Source organism: Daucus carota, chromosome 2, assembly GCF_001625215.2.
Source record: "Daucus carota subsp. sativus chromosome 2, DH1 v3.0, whole genome shotgun sequence".
Classification (NCBI taxonomy): Eukaryota; Viridiplantae; Streptophyta; class Magnoliopsida; order Apiales; family Apiaceae; genus Daucus; species Daucus carota.
The window spans coordinates 39,214,622-39,233,592 of NC_030382.2; the positions used below are offsets into that span (position 1 = coordinate 39,214,622).

At 34.5% G+C, this 18,971-nt stretch overlaps 4 protein-coding genes across 4 annotated transcripts; 3 read left to right on the forward strand and 1 right to left on the reverse strand.

Moving 5' to 3' along the window:
• The first annotated feature begins 1,662 nt into the window (after positions 1–1,662).
• On the forward strand, positions 1,663–3,941 carry LOC108208786 (oxoglutarate-dependent flavonoid 7-O-demethylase 1). Its single transcript, XM_017379312.2, has 4 exons — positions 1,663–1,933; positions 2,150–2,394; positions 2,489–2,813; positions 3,076–3,941. The coding sequence occupies exons 1-4, from the start codon at positions 1,796–1,798 to the stop codon at positions 3,316–3,318; spliced, it is 951 nt and encodes a 316-aa protein (XP_017234801.1). The 5' UTR covers positions 1,663–1,795; the 3' UTR covers positions 3,319–3,941.
• Positions 3,942–4,579: 638 nt separating this feature from the next.
• Positions 4,580–6,017, reverse strand: LOC108207524 (cellulose synthase A catalytic subunit 1 [UDP-forming]). Its single transcript, XM_017377963.2, has 3 exons — positions 5,799–6,017; positions 4,793–4,988; positions 4,580–4,695 (listed from the first exon to the last, which is right to left on the reverse strand). The coding sequence occupies exons 1-3, from the start codon at positions 5,868–5,870 to the stop codon at positions 4,628–4,630; spliced, it is 336 nt and encodes a 111-aa protein (XP_017233452.1). The 5' UTR covers positions 5,871–6,017; the 3' UTR covers positions 4,580–4,627.
• A 284-nt stretch (positions 6,018–6,301) lies between these two features.
• Positions 6,302–8,371, forward strand: LOC108208785 (oxoglutarate-dependent flavonoid 7-O-demethylase 1). Its single transcript, XM_017379310.2, has 4 exons — positions 6,302–6,644; positions 6,861–7,105; positions 7,199–7,523; positions 7,810–8,371. The coding sequence occupies exons 1-4, from the start codon at positions 6,507–6,509 to the stop codon at positions 8,050–8,052; spliced, it is 951 nt and encodes a 316-aa protein (XP_017234799.1). The 5' UTR covers positions 6,302–6,506; the 3' UTR covers positions 8,053–8,371.
• Positions 8,372–16,392: 8,021 nt separating this feature from the next.
• Positions 16,393–18,302, forward strand: LOC108208787 (oxoglutarate-dependent flavonoid 7-O-demethylase 1). Its single transcript, XM_017379313.2, has 4 exons — positions 16,393–16,692; positions 16,909–17,153; positions 17,248–17,572; positions 17,835–18,302. The coding sequence occupies exons 1-4, from the start codon at positions 16,555–16,557 to the stop codon at positions 18,075–18,077; spliced, it is 951 nt and encodes a 316-aa protein (XP_017234802.1). The 5' UTR covers positions 16,393–16,554; the 3' UTR covers positions 18,078–18,302.
• Positions 18,303–18,971: the final 669 nt, after the last annotated feature.

The following is an 18,971-nucleotide window of genomic DNA, read 5'->3' on the forward strand; positions in this document are numbered from 1 at the left end:
TGACGTGTACACTAATATTTCTTTCAATCGGCTATCTTCAAAATTTCGTAAACTACAATATTTTTATGTTGAACCTGCAAAATAATTGTAGGTGTTAAATGAACGAAAAGATAAAAATAATATAGAAATTTAAAACAAAACATATGATAAAAGACAATTAATTAAAAATATACAACAAGTCAAAATATACTCACAATCTTGATAAATCATTAATGAGACAATAAAATCCTCAAATAGAGAACAATTATCAAAAAAGTCAAACTCTCAATAAAGAGAGAAAAAACGCCTCAATTAAGGCATGATAAACGCCTGGTCAAAAAAAAGTTCATGAACAACGTGTTTTGTTTTTCCAAATTTAGAGCTGATTTCATTAATACTGTGAAAAGAAACTCAACCGGGACAAACCCCAATTGATCATGCAACAGGTTGAAAATCATATAAATGAGGTAAATAATTAGTTGCTTTATTTCCGGATTGCTTAACCACTTGAATATAAATATCCTGAAAATTAAAAATGAAGATAATGTTTTTTCAAGTAATCCAACATCTTCATTAAAAATAGTAGCTTCATATTTGACCCTCACAAAAATTCAATGAATAGTGCAAAGTTCAGAATACTCAGTTGCAAAAACTGAGTTTAGAGAGCTCATGTCATGAACAAATATTTATTGTGAAAGGTGAGCACATGTGATATTTACTACCGTTCGAAACACACCCCAGCTATCTACCCGACGGACACCAGTTATAAACCTGCCGAAAGTGTTGTTGATGCGAGATTTTTAGATCTCCTGACATGCCATAAAATTCATTTTTAACACAACTAGCACATTATACACAAAAACAAAAACAATAACTCAAACAGAAGGAAATGAAAAAATCCAAATGGGTTTTTCGAGTTTTGTGCAAAACTCGATTTATTGATGAAAAACAAACCAAAAGATGATGCTTATTGATTGGAAATTAAAAATGAGAAAAACTATGTCTTGTGGATGAAAAAGCGGAGGTTAGGAATTGATATTAATATCAAAGAGAAGGTTGATATGGGAAGAAAAAGGATAGAGATAAAGGTGGAGATAGAGATGGCAGAAGAGATGGAGGTGGAGATGAAAGCGATTAGGGTCAGAGGAAGATGAGACAGCCGACTCTTATAAGATTAGGTGACATTGAGGCGTAGCTTTGTGATTCTGATTCGGAAAAATGTTGGTTTTATATATTTTAAAAACGTGTTGTTTTTTAATCAAGAGAAAGTAAGATAAAGGGGCCGTTTGAGTGAGTTTAAAATAAGTTTTTTTTGTTAAAGTAAAAAATATGAATTAGAAGTTAGAAGTAAGTTAAGACTTATAAGTGATTAAAGTGTTTAGAAAATAAGTAGAAATTCTGAAACAAAAGTTAGCATTCTCAACTTCTTTTAAGTGTTTCTGAACTTTTTACACAAACGGGTCAAGAAAAACAGAAGCTGATTTCTCGTAAAAAGAAGCACTTATATTGCGCATCCAAACAGGCACTAAATATTCAAATAGTAAAAGACGCCTAGCTAGCAGCTAGCGGACCACCCAACACCTCATGGCTAATATCAAAACATTCTGACGTTGTAATTAGTACTTAATTTCTGCCCAGCACCTAGGGGCCGCCAATGACAGCATATAAACATGTGACCAAGCTGCTTTACATGCTAGAGAACAGTCATTTCAACCATAAATACAAAGTAAAAACATTGTATTAAGATATCTTCTTGTATTTTCACTCATACACACACATTAAGTAACAGAATAATCAGAGCATTCCATTGGAAAAGATGGAACCTGTAGTTCTCAGTTCGATAAATTTGCCTCAAGTCCCTGTGATTGATATGAACGTCTTACTTCATGGAGATTTGATGGACATTGAGCTAAGCAAATTACACCAAGCGTGTAAAGAATGGGGTTTCTTTCAGGTAATTATCACTATTTTTTTAATTATAAAATTGTTTGTTAGAATCTTGCTCGATAACAGATCATATTTTTAGAATATAGTATGATTTTGATAAAAAATTCTATCCTGAAGCTGATAAATAACGGGATTAGCATAAAATTGTTTGTTAGAATCTTGTTCGATAACAGATCATATTGTTAGAATATAATACGATCCTGATAAAAGTCCTTTCCTAAAGCTGATAAATCACGGGGTTAGCCATTCTTTACTGGACAAACTGAAAGCAGAGGTGGAGGAGTTCTTTAAGATGCCGCTTCAAGACAAGAGAAAGTTTGGTAAACTGGAGGGAGACATGGAGGGATTTGATCAAGTCTTCGTAGGCTCGAACAAGCAGAAGCCTGATGCTGACATGTTTTACATGATCACACTTCCTGAAGATCTCAGAAAACCGCACTTGTTGCCACAGCTGCCTCAGCCATTCAAGTAACAAATTTTTTGCGTTATTTTAGGACTTGTTTATGCCCCGAAGCACATCAAGACATGATCAAACTAACATGAGAATGTACTAAATATGCAGAAATGCTTTGGAAGCTTATTCTTTGGAGCTGAAAAGCACAGGAATGAAAATCCTCAACTTGATGGCAAAGGCTCTTGAAATGAATCCTGAGGAAATGGAAGCATTGTTTGAACAAGGCTTGCAATCAATGCGGATGAACTACTATCCTCCACGCCCTCAATCAGACCAGGTCACCGGGCTCTGCCCTCACAGCGATGCTACTGGCTTCACTATCCTTTTCCAGCTGAATGAAGTTGATGGACTCCAGATCAGAAAGGACGGTATCTGGATTCCAATCAAACCGTTGCCTTACGCCTTTGTAATAAACATTGGAGACATTCTTGAGGTAAAATTGATCATGCCATATTGGACTTGTTGGCAGGGCGGATCTAGGAAGAGTATGGGGACACGTGTCTCCCCTAAATTTTATTTTTACATTTTTTGACCATTCTAAATTTTATAAAATTATAGAACAGTCCCCACAAAATGTAAAAATATATAAGTGTTTTTAGAAAATTTGTTTGGTGTCCCCGAAGTTTGAATCCTAGATCTGCTCTCGCCTTGCTTGTTGACATAAATGTAATGCATTAACATGATTTAATTTGCAGGTTATAACTAATGGAGCTTATCATAGCATTGAGCATAGAGGCGTTTTTAACGCGGTGAAGGAGAGAATGTCCATTGCTACATTCTTAAGCCCGAAGCTAGACGGAGAATTTGGTCCTGCACCCAGCCTTCTCTCTTCGGAAGCTACTCCCAAGTTTAGAAGGATTGGTCATGCAGATTACTTTAAAGAATATTTTGCTCATAAGTTTTCTGGCAGATGTTATCTAGACAGTCTGCGAATATGAAGCTAATGTACCAGGTTCTATGCAGCTGATGTTCTTCCATTAATAAACCAGTGCTACAAGAAACAGGGACAGATCACAAATGCAACAGATTTTTACCAGAGAAGCTGCTGCAACTTTCCGCAATCTATGATGAATTTTTGTTAACTTTCGGTCACAATTCCTCCTGTTTCTTGTATACTCAGGCTTCCCACAACAATAAGTAACAACGAGAAAGATACTGTAGTTGAAAGTTGAGATATATTAGAATGCTTTTTTAGTTGATTCCTATATAATTCCAAGATCATTATTGTCAAATTAATATACTTCTAGTACTCTATATACAAGTTAAGTTGAGTGGATTACCATCGCATGGAGCAGTGCGAGGCCAATTTGAGTAGTACTCCCTTTCAAGGCTTCTTTCAAGAAACGGTTGGTTCTACTTGTTTTGACATATTTGTGTCAAAAAAGAATAAATATTTTTAAGAAGTTCCAAGGGAAGTTGAAATTTGTATTAGTATTTTTTACGGTTTTTATTTCTTATCTAATAACATTTTATTTAAAAATTATCTAAATACTTAGATAATTTATTATTTATTCATGCTCACCACATCCACACGCTCTGGTAACTTAAAAATCATCTTTTGACTTATAATTTATAACTTATATATCTGCTTTAAACAATAAATAACTTTCTTTAAAATTAGTCGAACCTAATAATACTTTACTTAAAAGTTATCTATACACTTGGATAATTTACTATTCACACTATCCAAATCCAAACTGTATGGTTACTATAAAATCATCTTTAACTTATAATCTGTAATCCATCTTCATGCTTTAAATAATAAATAATTTTTTTAAATTTAATCAAATAACTTCAATATGTTAACGCAAGTTGTGTCCGAGTCTAATTAGATGACACAACTAATTACAAATGATGTATAAAAATACCAGGAAAGTTTTTTTTTATCCATAATGATCATTAAGAACACAAACTGATCTCTTTAATAACGATTTTAGCTAGGGATTCATCACAAATTTTTTTGTAGTGTATAAACAGAACAGACATCGATAGTGAATTTTAGTTCGATTCCCAACCAAAATTTTAATTTTGTCTTGACAGATTCGGATTTTGAAAGATCCAAACCAAAGTCGAATTACGTGTTTGATTCGACTCTTGATTTCGATCCAAAAAATATTTAGCCCTGCAAGTGAATAATATTATGAAGCTTTTTTTTTTTTCTCTTTATAGGAAATGTTCAAGTTACAATAAAGATTTTCTGGAAAAAATCAATTGACATGTCTTGGAGTTGAAGAATAAAATTAGAATTCAATTAAACTCATTATCCAAGTCATCAACATCATCCTCGTCTTCGTCACCATCAACTCTTGGACAACCTGATTATATAAGCTTGTATAATTGTTACTTAAAATCAACAATGCATACATGAAGTAATGAACCATCTGAAAACACATGTACTGAGAAGAAGTTAACCTTTCAGTCTCTTATACCTAGTCTTGCACTGAGGGCAAGACTGATTTCCTTCTCGCCTCTCATACTCATAGCAAGGCCTGCAAACTGGAAAGGCACACTCATTACAGGCAACAAACGGATCACCTGCAGCTGAAAGCCCGACATCATCGCCGCAGATCTGACAGAGCTTGCCATTCAAATCCTTTAGGGGCTTGGGCTGCAATACAGACAGAGAACTGATTGAAAACACCGTAACCAAAAGTGCTACTCTTGACTTTGCTACTACGTGAATATATCTAAAACTTTAACATATTTAAGATGTAACATGATTCTATGTTGGACATTAACAATAAAGATTCCAACTTTATTTTAGTAACGGGTAAAATAAGGAAATATATCATTATTAGTATAAGCTTTAAGCTCATAAGAATTCATCTTTAAATCCAGCTTTATCTAACATACATAGCATTTCAACTAACTTTCGATATTTAGAACTTGGCACCAGATTTCCATATAAGAAGAAGATCTGCTGGAAATTCAAATCAATTCAATTCTAATCTTATCAAACACGCAGTATTCATCAAAGGAAAAAAAAATCCAACAATTTTCGAAGATCAATTCAATGGCCGTATCCCACTTAAACAAGAACCAGTTCTTTGAGCTAGACAGATTCTGTTTTTCCTAATTCAATTATTGAGATAGAGAGATCCACTCTAATACCCAAATACTATCTAGAGAAGCTTTAAAATTTCAAGTACCCATCTTACAAATTTGCAAAAACAACAAAAGTCCTGAATTATACTTCAGACTTATCAAGTACTACCTTCATCCCAAATTAGATGAGCTAGTTGACTTTGGACAAATAATTTTAGATGCATTGACCGTCTACTTCCGAAATTTATTTTTTTATTTTTTCTTTTGTAAATAAAAATTTCATATTTTAATTTTAGCAAAAATAAAATTTTAAAAATAAGTCATGTAGCTATGCGGTCAATGAACCTTAAATTGTAGAGAGAGAGAGAGTCACCCCAGAATCAGAATCATGGCGAATCCGAACCAACTGATTTCTATTGTGTGATCCAGCACCTCTTGCTTCCATTAAAACCACTGATGATAAAGATCTTAAGAATCAAACACCAATTTTAAGAACTGCTCAAAATGGGTTAATCATTTAGAGCATATCAAAATTGCCAAGCAATCTCTTCACAGCATATACACACTCAGACCTGTACATATGTGAAGCTCACAATAACATTGTTCTTGCCGTAGTAATGTGTGGATTTCTTAAAAATTAAAAAGTTATTTTTATGACTGATTCAGCCGGTAGCAAATTGACTCTAGCCTTACTTGATGCATGATCCGAGTTGAGAGCGCGGTGAATCTAGTTAACAAGTCAAAAGTAGGGTACTTTTTTAAGTTTTAACTGTGGATGACTAACCACTAAGACTTGGCTGTCAGTCACCGAGCTGTGAGTGGAGCTGATTGTGAGGGTAGCACAAGAGGTTACCCGCTATAACCGGTTCATTCTCCGACATCTATACCCAGTACCCTAGAAGCTGTGAGTGGAGCTGTGAGTGGGGCTGATTGTGAGTGATATAATGAGAACAGGGACAAGCAATGCTCTCATTTTAGCCATATATACAAAGTAAAAACATTGTATTAAGATATCTTCTTTTATATTCACTCGTACACACACATTCAGTAACAGAACAATCAGAGCATTTCATAGGAAAAAATGGAACCTGTAGTTCTCAGTTCGATGAATTTGCCTCAAGTCCCTGTGATTGATATGGAGGTCTTACTTGATGGAGATTTGATGGACAGTGAGCTAAGCAAATTACACCAAGCGTGTAAAGAATGGGGTTTCTTTCAGGTAATTATCACTATTTTTTGAGTTATAAAATTGTATGCGAGAATCTTGCTCGATAACAGATCATATTGTTAGAATATAATATGATCCTGATAAAAAGTTTTATCCTGAAGCTAATAAATCACGGGTTTAGCATAAAATTGTTTGTTAGAATCGTGCTCGATAACAGATCATATTGTTATAATATAATACGATCCTGATAAAAGTCTTATCCTGAAGCTGATAAATCATGGGGTTAGCCATTCATTACTGGACAAACTGAAAGCAGGGGTCGAGGAGTTCTTTAAGATGCCGCTTGAAGACAAGAGAAAGTTTGGTAAACTGGAGGGAGATATGGAGGGATTTGATCAAGTTTTCATAGGCTCGGAGGAGAAGCCTAATTGTGCTGATATGTTTTACATGATCACCCTTCCTGAATATCTCAGAAAACCGCACTTGTTGCCACAGCTGCCTCAGCCATTCAAGTAACAAATTTTTCACGTTATGCAAGGACTTGTTATGCACCGAAGCACATCAAGACATGATCAAACTAACATGAGAATGTACTAAATATGCAGGAATGCTTTAGAAGCTTATTCAGTGGAATTGAAAAGCACCAAGATGAAAATCCTCAGCTTCATGGCAAAAGCTCTTGAAATGAATCCTGAGGAAATGGAAGCATTGTTTGAACAAGGCCTGCAATCAATGAGAATGAACTACTATTCTCCATGCCATCAATCAGACCAGGTCACCGGGCTCCATCCTCACAGCGATGCTACTGGCTTCACTATCCTTTTCCAGCTGAATGAAATCGATGGCCTCCAGATCAGAAAGGACGGTATTTGGATTCCAATCAAACCTTTGCCTTACGCCTTTGTAATAAACATTGGAGACATTCTTGAGGTAAAATTGATCATGCCATATTGGACTTGTTGGCAGGGCGGATTTAGGAAGAGCATGGGGACACGTGTCTCCCATAAATTTTTTTTAACACTTTTTCACCATTCTAAATTTTACAAAATTATATAAGTGTCCCCACAAAATTAGAAAAAATATAGGTGTTTTCCGAAAATTTGCTTATTGCCCCTGAAATTTGAATCCTAGATCCGTCCAAGCTTGTTGGCATACATGTAATGCACTAACATGATTTTTTTTTTTGACAAATGCACTAACATGATTTAATTTGCAGGTTATAACTAATGGAACCTATCATAGCATTAAACATAGAGGCGTTTTCAACTCGGTGAAGGAGAGAATGTCCATTGCTACATTTTTAAGCCCGAGGCTAGACGGAGAATTTGGTCCTGCACCCAGCCTTCTCTCTTCGGAAGCTACTCCCAAGTTTAGAAGGATTGGTCATGCAGATTACTTTAAAGAATATTTTGCTCATAAGTTTTCTGGAAGATCTTATCTGGACAGTCTGCGAATATGAAGCTAATATTCCATTAATAAACCAGTGCTACAAGAAACAGGGACAGATCACAAATGCAACAGATTTTCACTAGAGAAGCTGCTGCAACTTTCCACAATCTTGATGAATTTTAGTTAACTTTCTGTCACAATTCCTCCTGTTTCTTGTATACTCAGGCTTCCCACAACAATAAGTAACAACGAGAAAGATACTGTCGTTGAAAGTTAAGAACTATTAGAATGATTTTTTAGTTGATTCCTATATAAATCCAAGATCATTATTGTAAAATTAATATGAGCTCTTAATTCTAGTACTGTATATACAAGTTAAGTTGAGTGGATTACCCTCGCATGGAGCAGTAAGAGGCCAATTTGAGTAGTACTCCCGCTTCTTTTAAGAAACGTGTCCCTCTCATTTTTTTACGGTTACTATTTTTTGGTTAATAACTACTCCCTCATTCCTCTCATTTCTTTACGGTTACTATTTTGGGATGTCCCTCTCATTTCTTTACATTAGTATAAATAGTAAGTTTTTATCATCATTACACCCACTAACTTCCCCCACTATCTCATACTCCCTCTGTTTTCAAATATTTGACGTTTGACTTTTGTGCACACGCTTTTAAATGCATTGACTGCATAGTTAGAATTAATATTTTTAAATTTTTCTTTTTGTGAATTAAAGTATAAAATTAATATTTTTATTCAAAAAAAGAAAATTTTAAAAATAATAATTCTAAGTATGTAGTCAAATCTCTTAGAATTGTGTGCCAAAAAGTCAAACGTCAAATATTTGAAAACAGAAGGAGTATTTAACAATAAAACTACTATTACACCCACTACTTCCCCCCACTATCTCAAATCTATTATTAAATATTGATAGGTCCCACCACTTTACCCACTTTTCATTTAACTTTACTCATTTTTTATACATTGTCTTGGTCTCCGTGTCCCCCTCCAATGTAAACAATTGAGGGAGACGGAGGGAGTAGTTATATAGTTTAAAAAAATATATATTTATAAATTAAATTTATATTCCCCTTTTCCAACAATTTCTCTATGATTTTCTTTTCGATTTCGATTGTCTCATCCAATTATTTACATATCAAAACTTATTAAATATAGGCAATGAATCCAACCACTTCCCTACTTTTCTTCCATTTTCACATTACTTTTGCTCTACTATATTTCCTTTATATATTAAAAACTAGGTGCGAAGCCCGCGCTTCGCGCGGTCACTAAAAACATTCATTTTAAAATATCTCGAAATATTGAGAGCACATTATGAAGATAAATAATCAATTTTTTTTGGCAATTTAAGCTTATATATATTTTATATGAGTATCTATTCTAATAATTCTCGGATGAGTCAGTGTCGAACCTAAGTTGCCGTACAATGGAGGATAAACCACCTGTTGGACTATCTATCTTATCGTGCTCATCTTAAATAATAATATTAGTTGCTAACTTGCTATATTATTATTGAAAGTCAACTAATGTATTAGTTTTATTTGTTTATAGATTGTTATATCTTATTTAAATAAGGAAATATGGAGCTTGATTTTTTTTTCTTTTAAATTTTCAATATTCATCTAATTTAAGAAAAAAATAAATGTTATTAAATTTCCCTCACTTGGACTCTATTTTTGCTTGAATAAGATTTTTAAGAAGAATTTCGGGAGTTAAAAAATGTGCAGATAAAACAGGCATAGTTAATTATTGGGTATTTTTAAAAGACAAACATACTTTTTTAATTTAATGCCAAAAATTAATCTTTATTTTCAAAAAAAATTGTGAAATTAGGTTATCTTCATGATCTTAAATTAAGTCTTCCACATAATATCAATGACATAGAATACAGGCTAAAAATCAAATTGCACCACACAAAAATTATATGCTAAGAAACAAATAACAAATATATTACTTTTTCCAATAAAAAAATTACTTTTGTAATCATATTCATGTGTGAAATGAAATATAAATTAACATTATCATTTTTTTCAATGCATAGTTCCTTAACTGGTTTCTTTGTGTGTGTGAATTGAAATAGTTTACAGTTATCTAGAGTACTCCCAATCACAATTTTTCCATACCGAGAAGCCATCATCATACCTCCAGAGCTGCAAAATATAACTAAGCACAGAAAAAGGCATGTATCACAGAAGTTCTGGAACTTGCAAATGCACGAAAGTATAGAGCTGCATATTCTAACATCAATAGTAAACTGTGGCATACAAAAAAACATAGATTAGTACTATTGGATCCTCTTATTCTAATTCAAACCTTGACCTAGCAAAAAATATAATAACATGCAACACAATAGCTGGGTAAGTTAGGAGGGACCATGAGTATGGTGTACACATAGGTCTTTAGCTCGAAAGCCTGCCTGGCATCATAAACCTTTTGCCAAAGTTTAACATAGTATCTCATTGCCAATACCTCTAGATGCTCCCGTTATGACAACAACAGGAGCTTCCACAGTCTTTGTACCTTGAACACTTTCTTCCTTAATTGTTGCAAGCTGGGCTCGTACACCTGCATGAGTGTTAATTTAATATAGCACAGCATTCCAAAAGTGTCATATATACTTGATTTTCGATAACTATATATGCAGCTAAAGTTAACAGGTTGCAGATGAAAGTAAATTTATTGTACAGCTTTCTTGCCATAACAACATAAGTTGGTATACTATCATTTCTATCACAAGTTCACAAACTACATGCAAGTTGGCAAAGTTTCCAAGAAAAAAAATATGTGATGTACTTTTCCTCTCATGCTTTTATTTTCATGGCAGCAATTAAGAATGGGAAAAATGGTTTGGCAATAGTGATACCATTCAAGTAGAGGTGTACCAAAGAAGACGGATTCAATAGGCAAGCAAATATGGCACCTTATAGAACACCAGTGTAGCCTAGATTAAGCTGCTGCAATTTGGAAAGATCACCAAACTGATGTGTAATCAACCCTGAAAGGATCAGGTAGACGGAGGTATGCTAAGCTGGTGAAAGAAGAAGATGAACTCTGTAATGGTGCTTGTATCAGCAGAAATAAATGCGAGGTCCAGATGATTTAATTTGGAGAGATTTCTAAGCTTATCTGGAATTGCTATCATTTCCATGCACAGGATAAAGATGACCAAAGTGACTAATACAGGAGGGAAGTGAAACAGTGTTCACCTTGGAATTTCTCAGCCTAATATCCTCCCAGGCTTGATTAATGCTAAAATTTAGTTGGTTTTGTTCTTTTGAAATTGACATAACCTGATCAGGACCCTCGGAGAACCGAGGGTCAATGCCCTGCAATTGAGGAATTTTGAGCGACGGAGTTTGAGGCCATTTTAATCTACCATCTTCTCAAAAAATCACAGGCCAAATAAAATTTCAATTTCGAGTTCAGGAGGTCAGAAGTTCGGAAATAACTACATTATAGACTTGTCTCTATGACACTTGCAGAAATGGACCAGAACATATGACCCTTTTCACAATAACCGGGAAATATACAAGAAGGAAGTGGTAGGCCAAAAAAATAATCTTTAGGGATAAAACCCAACCAATGCAATTCATATCAAACCCTATCATTTAAAGCTTCCAAGTAAGCATCACCGCTGCTTTATGTATGTAATCAGGATTATCCCATGTCCCTGGCTTGTTGCGATTGTCCATAATTTCTAAAGAGCATATGTTAAAAAACTGCAAACACAAGAACTACTTATCCAGCCATAAATTCTGTGAACATTAAAACATCATCTCTACTAAAAATCAAATGAAATCCAAACAAAAAAAATAGATCAATAACAATTATATCATTAATAAACGCAGCTAAAGTTTATGAAAAGTGCATAATGAAGATTATGCTCTGAATCATGTATATAAATGCAAGAACAGGTATTAAATAATGTAGCTGTGATAATAAACTCAGAAGGATTGCCAATTTCCAATGTAATTATATTTAATATGTTACTTGCAATTCTTAGAGCTTTAGGTGAGGTAGGGGTAATTCCAGGATAGAGGATCAAAATGACTTTAAAATTTGGAAGAGATTATAGCATTGCAGTTAACACGCACAATACATGAGTTTTTAGGGAGAAAGCGTGCCTGGCAAAGATACTGGTGCTAACTTATTTTTCAGTTTCATGGACTACAAGAATAGATGATAAACATTCTAAAATTTTAAAATCTAATCAATTCTTGAAACAAATAGAGGTTTGAACCTTCAGTACAGGTCTGAAATCAAAGAAATATTAACTGCCGGCCCAGAGCAAAATAGGCTAAAGACATAATGCAGCAAAGGCAGGAAGAAATTCAATTAATAGTTGCAGCCAGAATAAGCATCAAATGGTATACTATGTTTACTATAATCGATAAGAGGCTTAGTCGCTTCACAGAAATCCACATGCCTCATATGCCCTATAAACTTAATCTAATCATGAAATTTAAAAGCAGAGAGCATTTAGCTTCCATGTCGTAGACCCCTGCAGGTTCCTATTTTCATATCGACGCCAACAACATCAGGTTGCATGGGGGAAATTATCTGCGCTCTTTGATTAATAATGTACTCTATGCAAATGCTGCAGAATAACTCATATATAACCAACCAAATGAAGGATACCATAAATCTGAAGCTAAATACCAGACTTTCTTTGTATATGCTGAAATAATTTGAAACTTATTCTATAAAATTGCAGGCCTGTAGCTAAATGTCGGTCTGCAAAGCCGAGGGCTCTGGATCATTATATTGTTTTTTTTGAGGGATTATCATCAGTCAATCAATCAGGGACACTTGCGTCAAGTTATAAAAGTCTCACAAATCACTGGGCTTACTGAATTGGTAAATTTACTAATCCGTGCATGTTATAGGATCGATAAGATGGCTTTGTCTATTAAGCAAAAACATTAAATTAGCTTAACTAAAAATAAAGAGAGGGTCTGTGTATAAAGAGAGCAACCTTAAAGAAGCAGGGCTCGAATTTTTTATGATAATCTAGTGCTGTAATTCACAGTCTTCATGTTTTAAGGTTGGGATTGCCTAATGTGTAAGTTTTGAAGACACAACTGGTGAAAATAGGGGCAATTCCAGGCAACATTTATTTTTCAGCTTCATGAACTACCACCTAGATGATATACATTCTAAAATTTTAAAATATAATTAAATGTGCAAACAAACAGAGGGTTCAAACTGCATTGTAGGTCGGTAATCAGAGACAGAATAAAAGGCTCAAGCCATAATGCAGCAAAGGCAGGACGAAATTCAAATAACGGATCTTGATTTTCCCCCATATATATAACGTAATTTAAATTTTTGGAAAAATCGAAATACACCTGAGAGTGAGAGTGTGCTCATGTCATCGACCTTTGTTTAACTGGACAGCAAGCATTACAAAACTTATAGATGTTTAGATTAGCATAAGAAGCAAATAAGACTAAACAACATTAACTAAGACCCCCCAATGGAACTGAGGTATCACAAGACCAAGTGCTCAATTTCTAAAATCAGTAAATAGGTATCAAAGGACACAGGCTCCAATTTCTAAAATCACTTTTGCCGAATTTGTAGAAAAGCAGAGATACAGAATGAGAGTGAAGTATACATGGCAGACAATAGATACGAGCAAAAACTCAAAGATGTTTAGATTAGCATAAGAAGCAAATAAGAATGAAACAACATCTAATAAGACTCCCAAATGGAACAGAGCCATCAAAAGACCAAGGGTACAGTTTCTAAAATCAATAAGCAAACAGCAAAAGACCAAGGCCTCAACTTTTAAAATGACCAAAAGCGGGTAGCAAAAGACGAAAATGACTAAACACCGAAATCGCAGAAAAGCAGAGATAAAGAATGAGAGACTGAGGAGGCGTAGCCATCACCTTTTCATCGATCAACACCATTCACGCGTGTCAGTGGACTCCCACACCCTGCAAACCCGCACCCTAAGCAACCAATCCTCCGTGCCACCATTAATATCAAAAAGATACTCCATAGTTGGTTCGGAAATAGGCAACTGATGTGGAAGGATTGGCCACAGAAGGCCATTTATAAGAAACTCTCTGAGCAGGCATAGAGACTTCAGTTACGATTTGGGAAAAACCGCGGAGCCTGTCCAAGTCCCGGACAGAAAATAACTGCAAGGCAAGCGAAGGGCCATCAGGTTTGATCATCAATTCACAGCACTGCATACATCAATCAATTAAAGGAGAGCTGATTTTGCCGAGCGAAGTGCAGAGAGCAGAGATTTCAGTCTAAGAGCCTGGGGAGTGCCACGACAGCCGCCCTGGATTTTACTTTATATAGATATATAGATTAATGAATGCAATTACTTAATCCACTTTTTCTTTTTATATATTCACTATTTTAAATATATTTCTTAACATCAGTGCTCAAATCATACGTAAACAATAGGGTGAGATGGAGGGAGTAGGTGGCAATACTCAATTTTAAATTATTTTTCACAGATTTTTTAACTGGGAGAAAATATTTTTAATTTGAACTTGAAAAAATCATTATTCAATAATTTTCTTGAAGATGAAGTTAATAACTCAATTGATTTGATGGAAATAGCCAAATAGGCCAACTCAGTAAGAACCTCGAAACTTGTTTAGCTTGAAAATTCATCAAAAGAAAATCCTTAAACTTAAAACTTGTCGATGTTAGAAATCGTCTCGTTTAATTTATGAGCAAACTGAATACACTTTACAAGCTTAATTGTTTTTAGATTTGACTCCAGTTACAAAGAAAAAGTGGTCTTGAAAAAATTTCGAACTTCAAAAAAAAAATTCGGCTCAAATACCATTCTAATATATTATTTTTAATTCATATGAAAAATGTAATATCGAAAGGCACTAACGATTTTTAATACAAACTATGTATTTAAACATCCAAAAAAAAAAAAAAGGATTTGAGACCAATTTTATTAAACATTAGTTTTATTTACCCGGCAATTACAAATGAAGGGTGATTACTTTCGGAAATTCGAAACGGATGCCAACACAAAACCACATTCTTACTAAATTATTATGCTGTACCTTAATGCTATTACTAATGAATTAAAGTAGTTATTTAGTTGTAAGTATTATTATATTTAAGTTTTCACGAAAAACGCCTGGTCAAAAAAAAGTTCATGAACAACGTGTTTTGTTTTGCTAGAGCTGATTCCATTAATACTGTGAAAAAGACTCAATGGGGACAAACCCTCAATTGATCATGCAACCAGGTTGAAAACCAAATAAACGAGCTAAATAATTAGTTGTTTTGTTTCCGGATTGCTTAACCACTTGAATACAATTATTCTGAAAATTAAAAATGAAGATAATGTTTTTTCAAGTAATCCAACATCTTCATTAAAACTAGTAGCTTCATATTTGACCCTCACAAAAATTTAATGAATAGTGCAAAATTCAGAGGACTCAGTTGCAAAAACAGAGTTTAGAAAGCTCATGTCATGAACAAATATTTATTGTGAAAGGTGAGCACATGTAATATATACTACCGTTCTAAACACACCTAGCTATCTACCCGACGGACACCAGTTATAGACCTGCCGAAAGTGTTGTTGATGCGAGATTTCCAAATCTCCTAATATGCCATAAAATTCATTTTTAATACAACTAGCACATGATACACAAAGACAAAAACAAAAACTCAAACAGAAGGAAATAAAAATCCAAATGGGTTTTTTGAGTTTTGTGCAAAACTCGAAAATTAAAAATGAAAAAAATTATGTCTTGTGGATGGAAAAGCGGAAGCTAAGAATTAATATTAATATCAAAGAGAGAATTGATATGGGAAGAAAAGGGATAGAGATAGAGGCGGAGATAGAGATGGCAGAAGAGATGGAGGTGGAGATGAAAGCGATTAGGGTCAGAGGAAGATGGGAAAGTCGACTCTTATAAGATTAGGTGACATTGAGACGTAGCTTTGTGATTCTGATTCGGAAAAATGTTGGTTTTATATATTTTAAAAACGTGTTATTTTTTAATCAAGGGTAAGTAAGATTAAGGGGCCGTTTGAGTGAGTTTAAAATAAGTCTTTTTTTTGTTAAAGTAAAAAATGTGAAATAGAAGTTAGAAGTAAGTTAAGAATTATAAGTGATTAAAGTGTTTGGAAAATAAGTAGAAATCCTGAAACAAAAGTTAGCATTCTCAACTTTTTTTTAAGTGCTTCTGAACTTTTTACACAAACGGGTCAAGAAAAACAGAAGCTGACTTTTCGTAAAAAGAAGCACTTATATTGCGCATCCAAACAGGCACTAAATATTCAAATAGTAAAAGACGCCTAGCTAGCGGACCACCCAACACCTCATGGCTAATATCAAAACATTCTGACGTTAATTAGTACTTGATTTCTGCTCAACACCTAGGGGCCGCCAATGACAGCATATAAACATGTGACCAAGCTGCTTTACATGCTAGAGAACAGTCATTTCACCCATAAATACAAAGTAAAAACATTGTATTAAGATATCTTCTTGTATTTTCACTCATACACACACGTTAAGTAACAGAATAATCAGAGCATTCCATAGGAAAAAATGGAACCTGTAGTTCTCAGTTCGATAAATTTGCCTCAGGTCCCTGTGATTGATATGGAGGTCTTACTTAATGGAGATTTGATGGACATTGAGCTAAGCAAATTACACCAAGCGTGTAAAGAATGGGGTTTCTTTCAGGTAATTATCACTATTTTTTGAGTTATAAAATTGTTTGTTAGAATCTTGCTCGATAACAGATCATATTGTTAGAATATAATATGATACTGATAAAAAGTTCTATCCTGAAGCTGATAAATCACAGGATTAGCATAAAATTGTTTGTTAGAATCTTGTTCGATAACAGATCATATTGTTAGAATATAATACGATCATGATAAAAGTCCTTTCCTGAAGCTGATAAATCACGGGGTTAGCCATTCATTACTGGACAAACTGAAAGCAGGGGTCGAGGACTTCTTTAAGATGCCGCTTCAAGACAAGAGAAAGTTTGGTAAACTGGAGGGAGACATGGAGGGATTTGATCAAGTCTTCGTAGGCTCGAACAAGCAGAAGCCTGATGCTGACATGTTTTACATGATCACCCTTCCTGAATATCTCAGAAAACCGCACTTGTTGCCACAGCTGCCTCAGCCATTCAAGTAACAAATTTTTCGCGTTATTTTAGGACTTGTTTATGCACTGAAGCACATCAAGACATGATCAAACTAACATGAGAATGTACTAAATATGCAGAAATGCTTTGGAAGCTTATTCTTTGGAGCTGAAAAGCACAGGAATGAAAATCCTCAACTTGATGGCAAAGGCTCTTGAAATGAATCCTGCGGAAATGGAAGCATTGTTTGAACAAGGCTTGCAATCAATGCGGATGAACTACTATCCTCCACGCCCTCAATCAGACCAGGTCACCGGGCTCTGCCATCACAGCGATGCTACTGGCTTCACTATCCTTTTCCAGCTGAATGAAGTTGATGGACTCCAGATCAGAAAGGACGGTATCTGGATTCCAATCAAACCGTTGCCTTACGCCTTTGTAATAAACATTGGAGACATTCTTGAGGTAAAATTGATCATGCCATATTGGACTTGTTGGCAGGGCGGATCTAGGAAGAGCATGGGGACACGTGTCTCCCCTAAATTTTATTTTTACATTTTTTGACCATTCTAAATTTTATAAAATTACAGAACAGTCCCCACAAAATGTAAAAATATATAAGTGTTTTTAGAAAATTTGTTTGGTGTCCCCGAAGTTTGAATCCTAGATCTGCTCTCGCCTTGCTTGTTGACATAAATGTAATGCATTAACATGATTTAATTTGCAGGTTATAACTAATGGAGCTTATCATAGCATTGAGCATAGAGGCGTTTTTAACGCGGTGAAGGAGAGAATGTCCATTGCTACATTCTTAAGCCCGAAGCTAGACGGAGAATTTGGTCCTGCACCCAGCCTTCTCTCTTCGGAAGCTACTCCCAAGTTCAGAAGGATTGGTCATGCAGATTACTTTAAAGAATATTTTGCTCATAAGTTTTCTGGCAGATGTTATCTAGACAGTCTGCGAATATGAAGCTAATGTACCAGGTTTTATGCAGCTGATCTTCTTCCATTAATAAACCAGTGCTACAAGAAACAGGGACAGATCACAAATGCAACAGACTTTTACCAGAGAAGCTCCTGCAACTTTCCGCAATCTTGATGAATTTTTGTTAACTTTTTGTCACAATTCCTCCTGTTTCTTGTGTACTCAGGCTTCCCGCAACAATAATTAACAACAAGAAAGATACTGTAGTTTTTTTTTGGAAGCAAGAAAGATACTGTAGCTGAAATTGAGATCTAGTAGAATGCTTTTTAAGTTGATTTCCATATAATTCCAATGTCATCACTAATCTTACTTCTAGTATATGCAAGTTAAATTGAGAGGATTACTCTCGCATGGAGCAGTACGAAGCCAATTTGAGTAGCACTCCTTTTCGAGGCTTCTTTCAAGAAAATGTTGGTTATATTTTTTCTTTTTATTCTTTTTGTCACAAAATACTTTATTGTATAACGAATTGTATCACAATACAAAAGTCGCGGTCCGAAATTTTTTTCGTTCAAGAAAGTTTACCTTCAAACCCTTAGACATGCTGACATGACCGGAACACTTAGACAATAAAATTTTAATGTTGGATAAGAAAACAGCTCTAACAGTCCTCCTAATCTTAACTATTATAACTATCATCATGAACACAAGGTGATCTTTTAAATCTTAACTATAGATTCTATATCTCCTCCTAACTTTGATAACGATTTTGGCTAGGAATCGAGCACAACTTTTCATTTAGTGTATAAACAGTTCCGACATCGGTGGTAAATTTCAGTTCGATTCCCAATCAAACTTTTAATTTTATCTTAAATTTATTTATTTTGTTAAATATTTTTTCTTTACTCTGAATTCATTTATTTGACAAATATATTTTTG

What these genes read in the sequence shown, in the direction of transcription:
- LOC108208786 (XM_017379312.2), top strand. Translation starts at nt 1,796, where the DNA reads ATGGAACCTGTAGTTCTCAGTTCGATAAATTTGCCTCAAGTCCCTGTG. An exon ending in AAGAATGGGGTTTCTTTCAG is followed by an intron (nt 1,934 to 2,149) that starts GTAATTATCACT and finishes CCTTTCCTAAAG; the next exon opens with CTGATAAATCACGGGGTTAG. An exon ending in CAGCTGCCTCAGCCATTCAA is followed by an intron (nt 2,395 to 2,488) that starts GTAACAAATTTT and finishes CTAAATATGCAG; the next exon opens with AAATGCTTTGGAAGCTTATT.
- LOC108207524 (XM_017377963.2), bottom strand. Translation starts at nt 5,870, where the DNA reads ATGGAAGCAAGAGGTGCTGGATCACACAATAGAAATCAGTTGGTTCGG. An exon ending in GCCATGATTCTGATTCTGGG is followed by an intron (nt 4,989 to 5,798) that starts GTGACTCTCTCT and finishes TCTGTATTGCAG; the next exon opens with CCCAAGCCCCTAAAGGATTT. An exon ending in TAGGTATAAGAGACTGAAAG is followed by an intron (nt 4,696 to 4,792) that starts GTTAACTTCTTC and finishes TTATATAATCAG; the next exon opens with GTTGTCCAAGAGTTGATGGT.
- LOC108208785 (XM_017379310.2), top strand. Translation starts at nt 6,507, where the DNA reads ATGGAACCTGTAGTTCTCAGTTCGATGAATTTGCCTCAAGTCCCTGTG. An exon ending in AAGAATGGGGTTTCTTTCAG is followed by an intron (nt 6,645 to 6,860) that starts GTAATTATCACT and finishes CTTATCCTGAAG; the next exon opens with CTGATAAATCATGGGGTTAG. An exon ending in CAGCTGCCTCAGCCATTCAA is followed by an intron (nt 7,106 to 7,198) that starts GTAACAAATTTT and finishes CTAAATATGCAG; the next exon opens with GAATGCTTTAGAAGCTTATT.
- LOC108208787 (XM_017379313.2), top strand. Translation starts at nt 16,555, where the DNA reads ATGGAACCTGTAGTTCTCAGTTCGATAAATTTGCCTCAGGTCCCTGTG. An exon ending in AAGAATGGGGTTTCTTTCAG is followed by an intron (nt 16,693 to 16,908) that starts GTAATTATCACT and finishes CCTTTCCTGAAG; the next exon opens with CTGATAAATCACGGGGTTAG. An exon ending in CAGCTGCCTCAGCCATTCAA is followed by an intron (nt 17,154 to 17,247) that starts GTAACAAATTTT and finishes CTAAATATGCAG; the next exon opens with AAATGCTTTGGAAGCTTATT.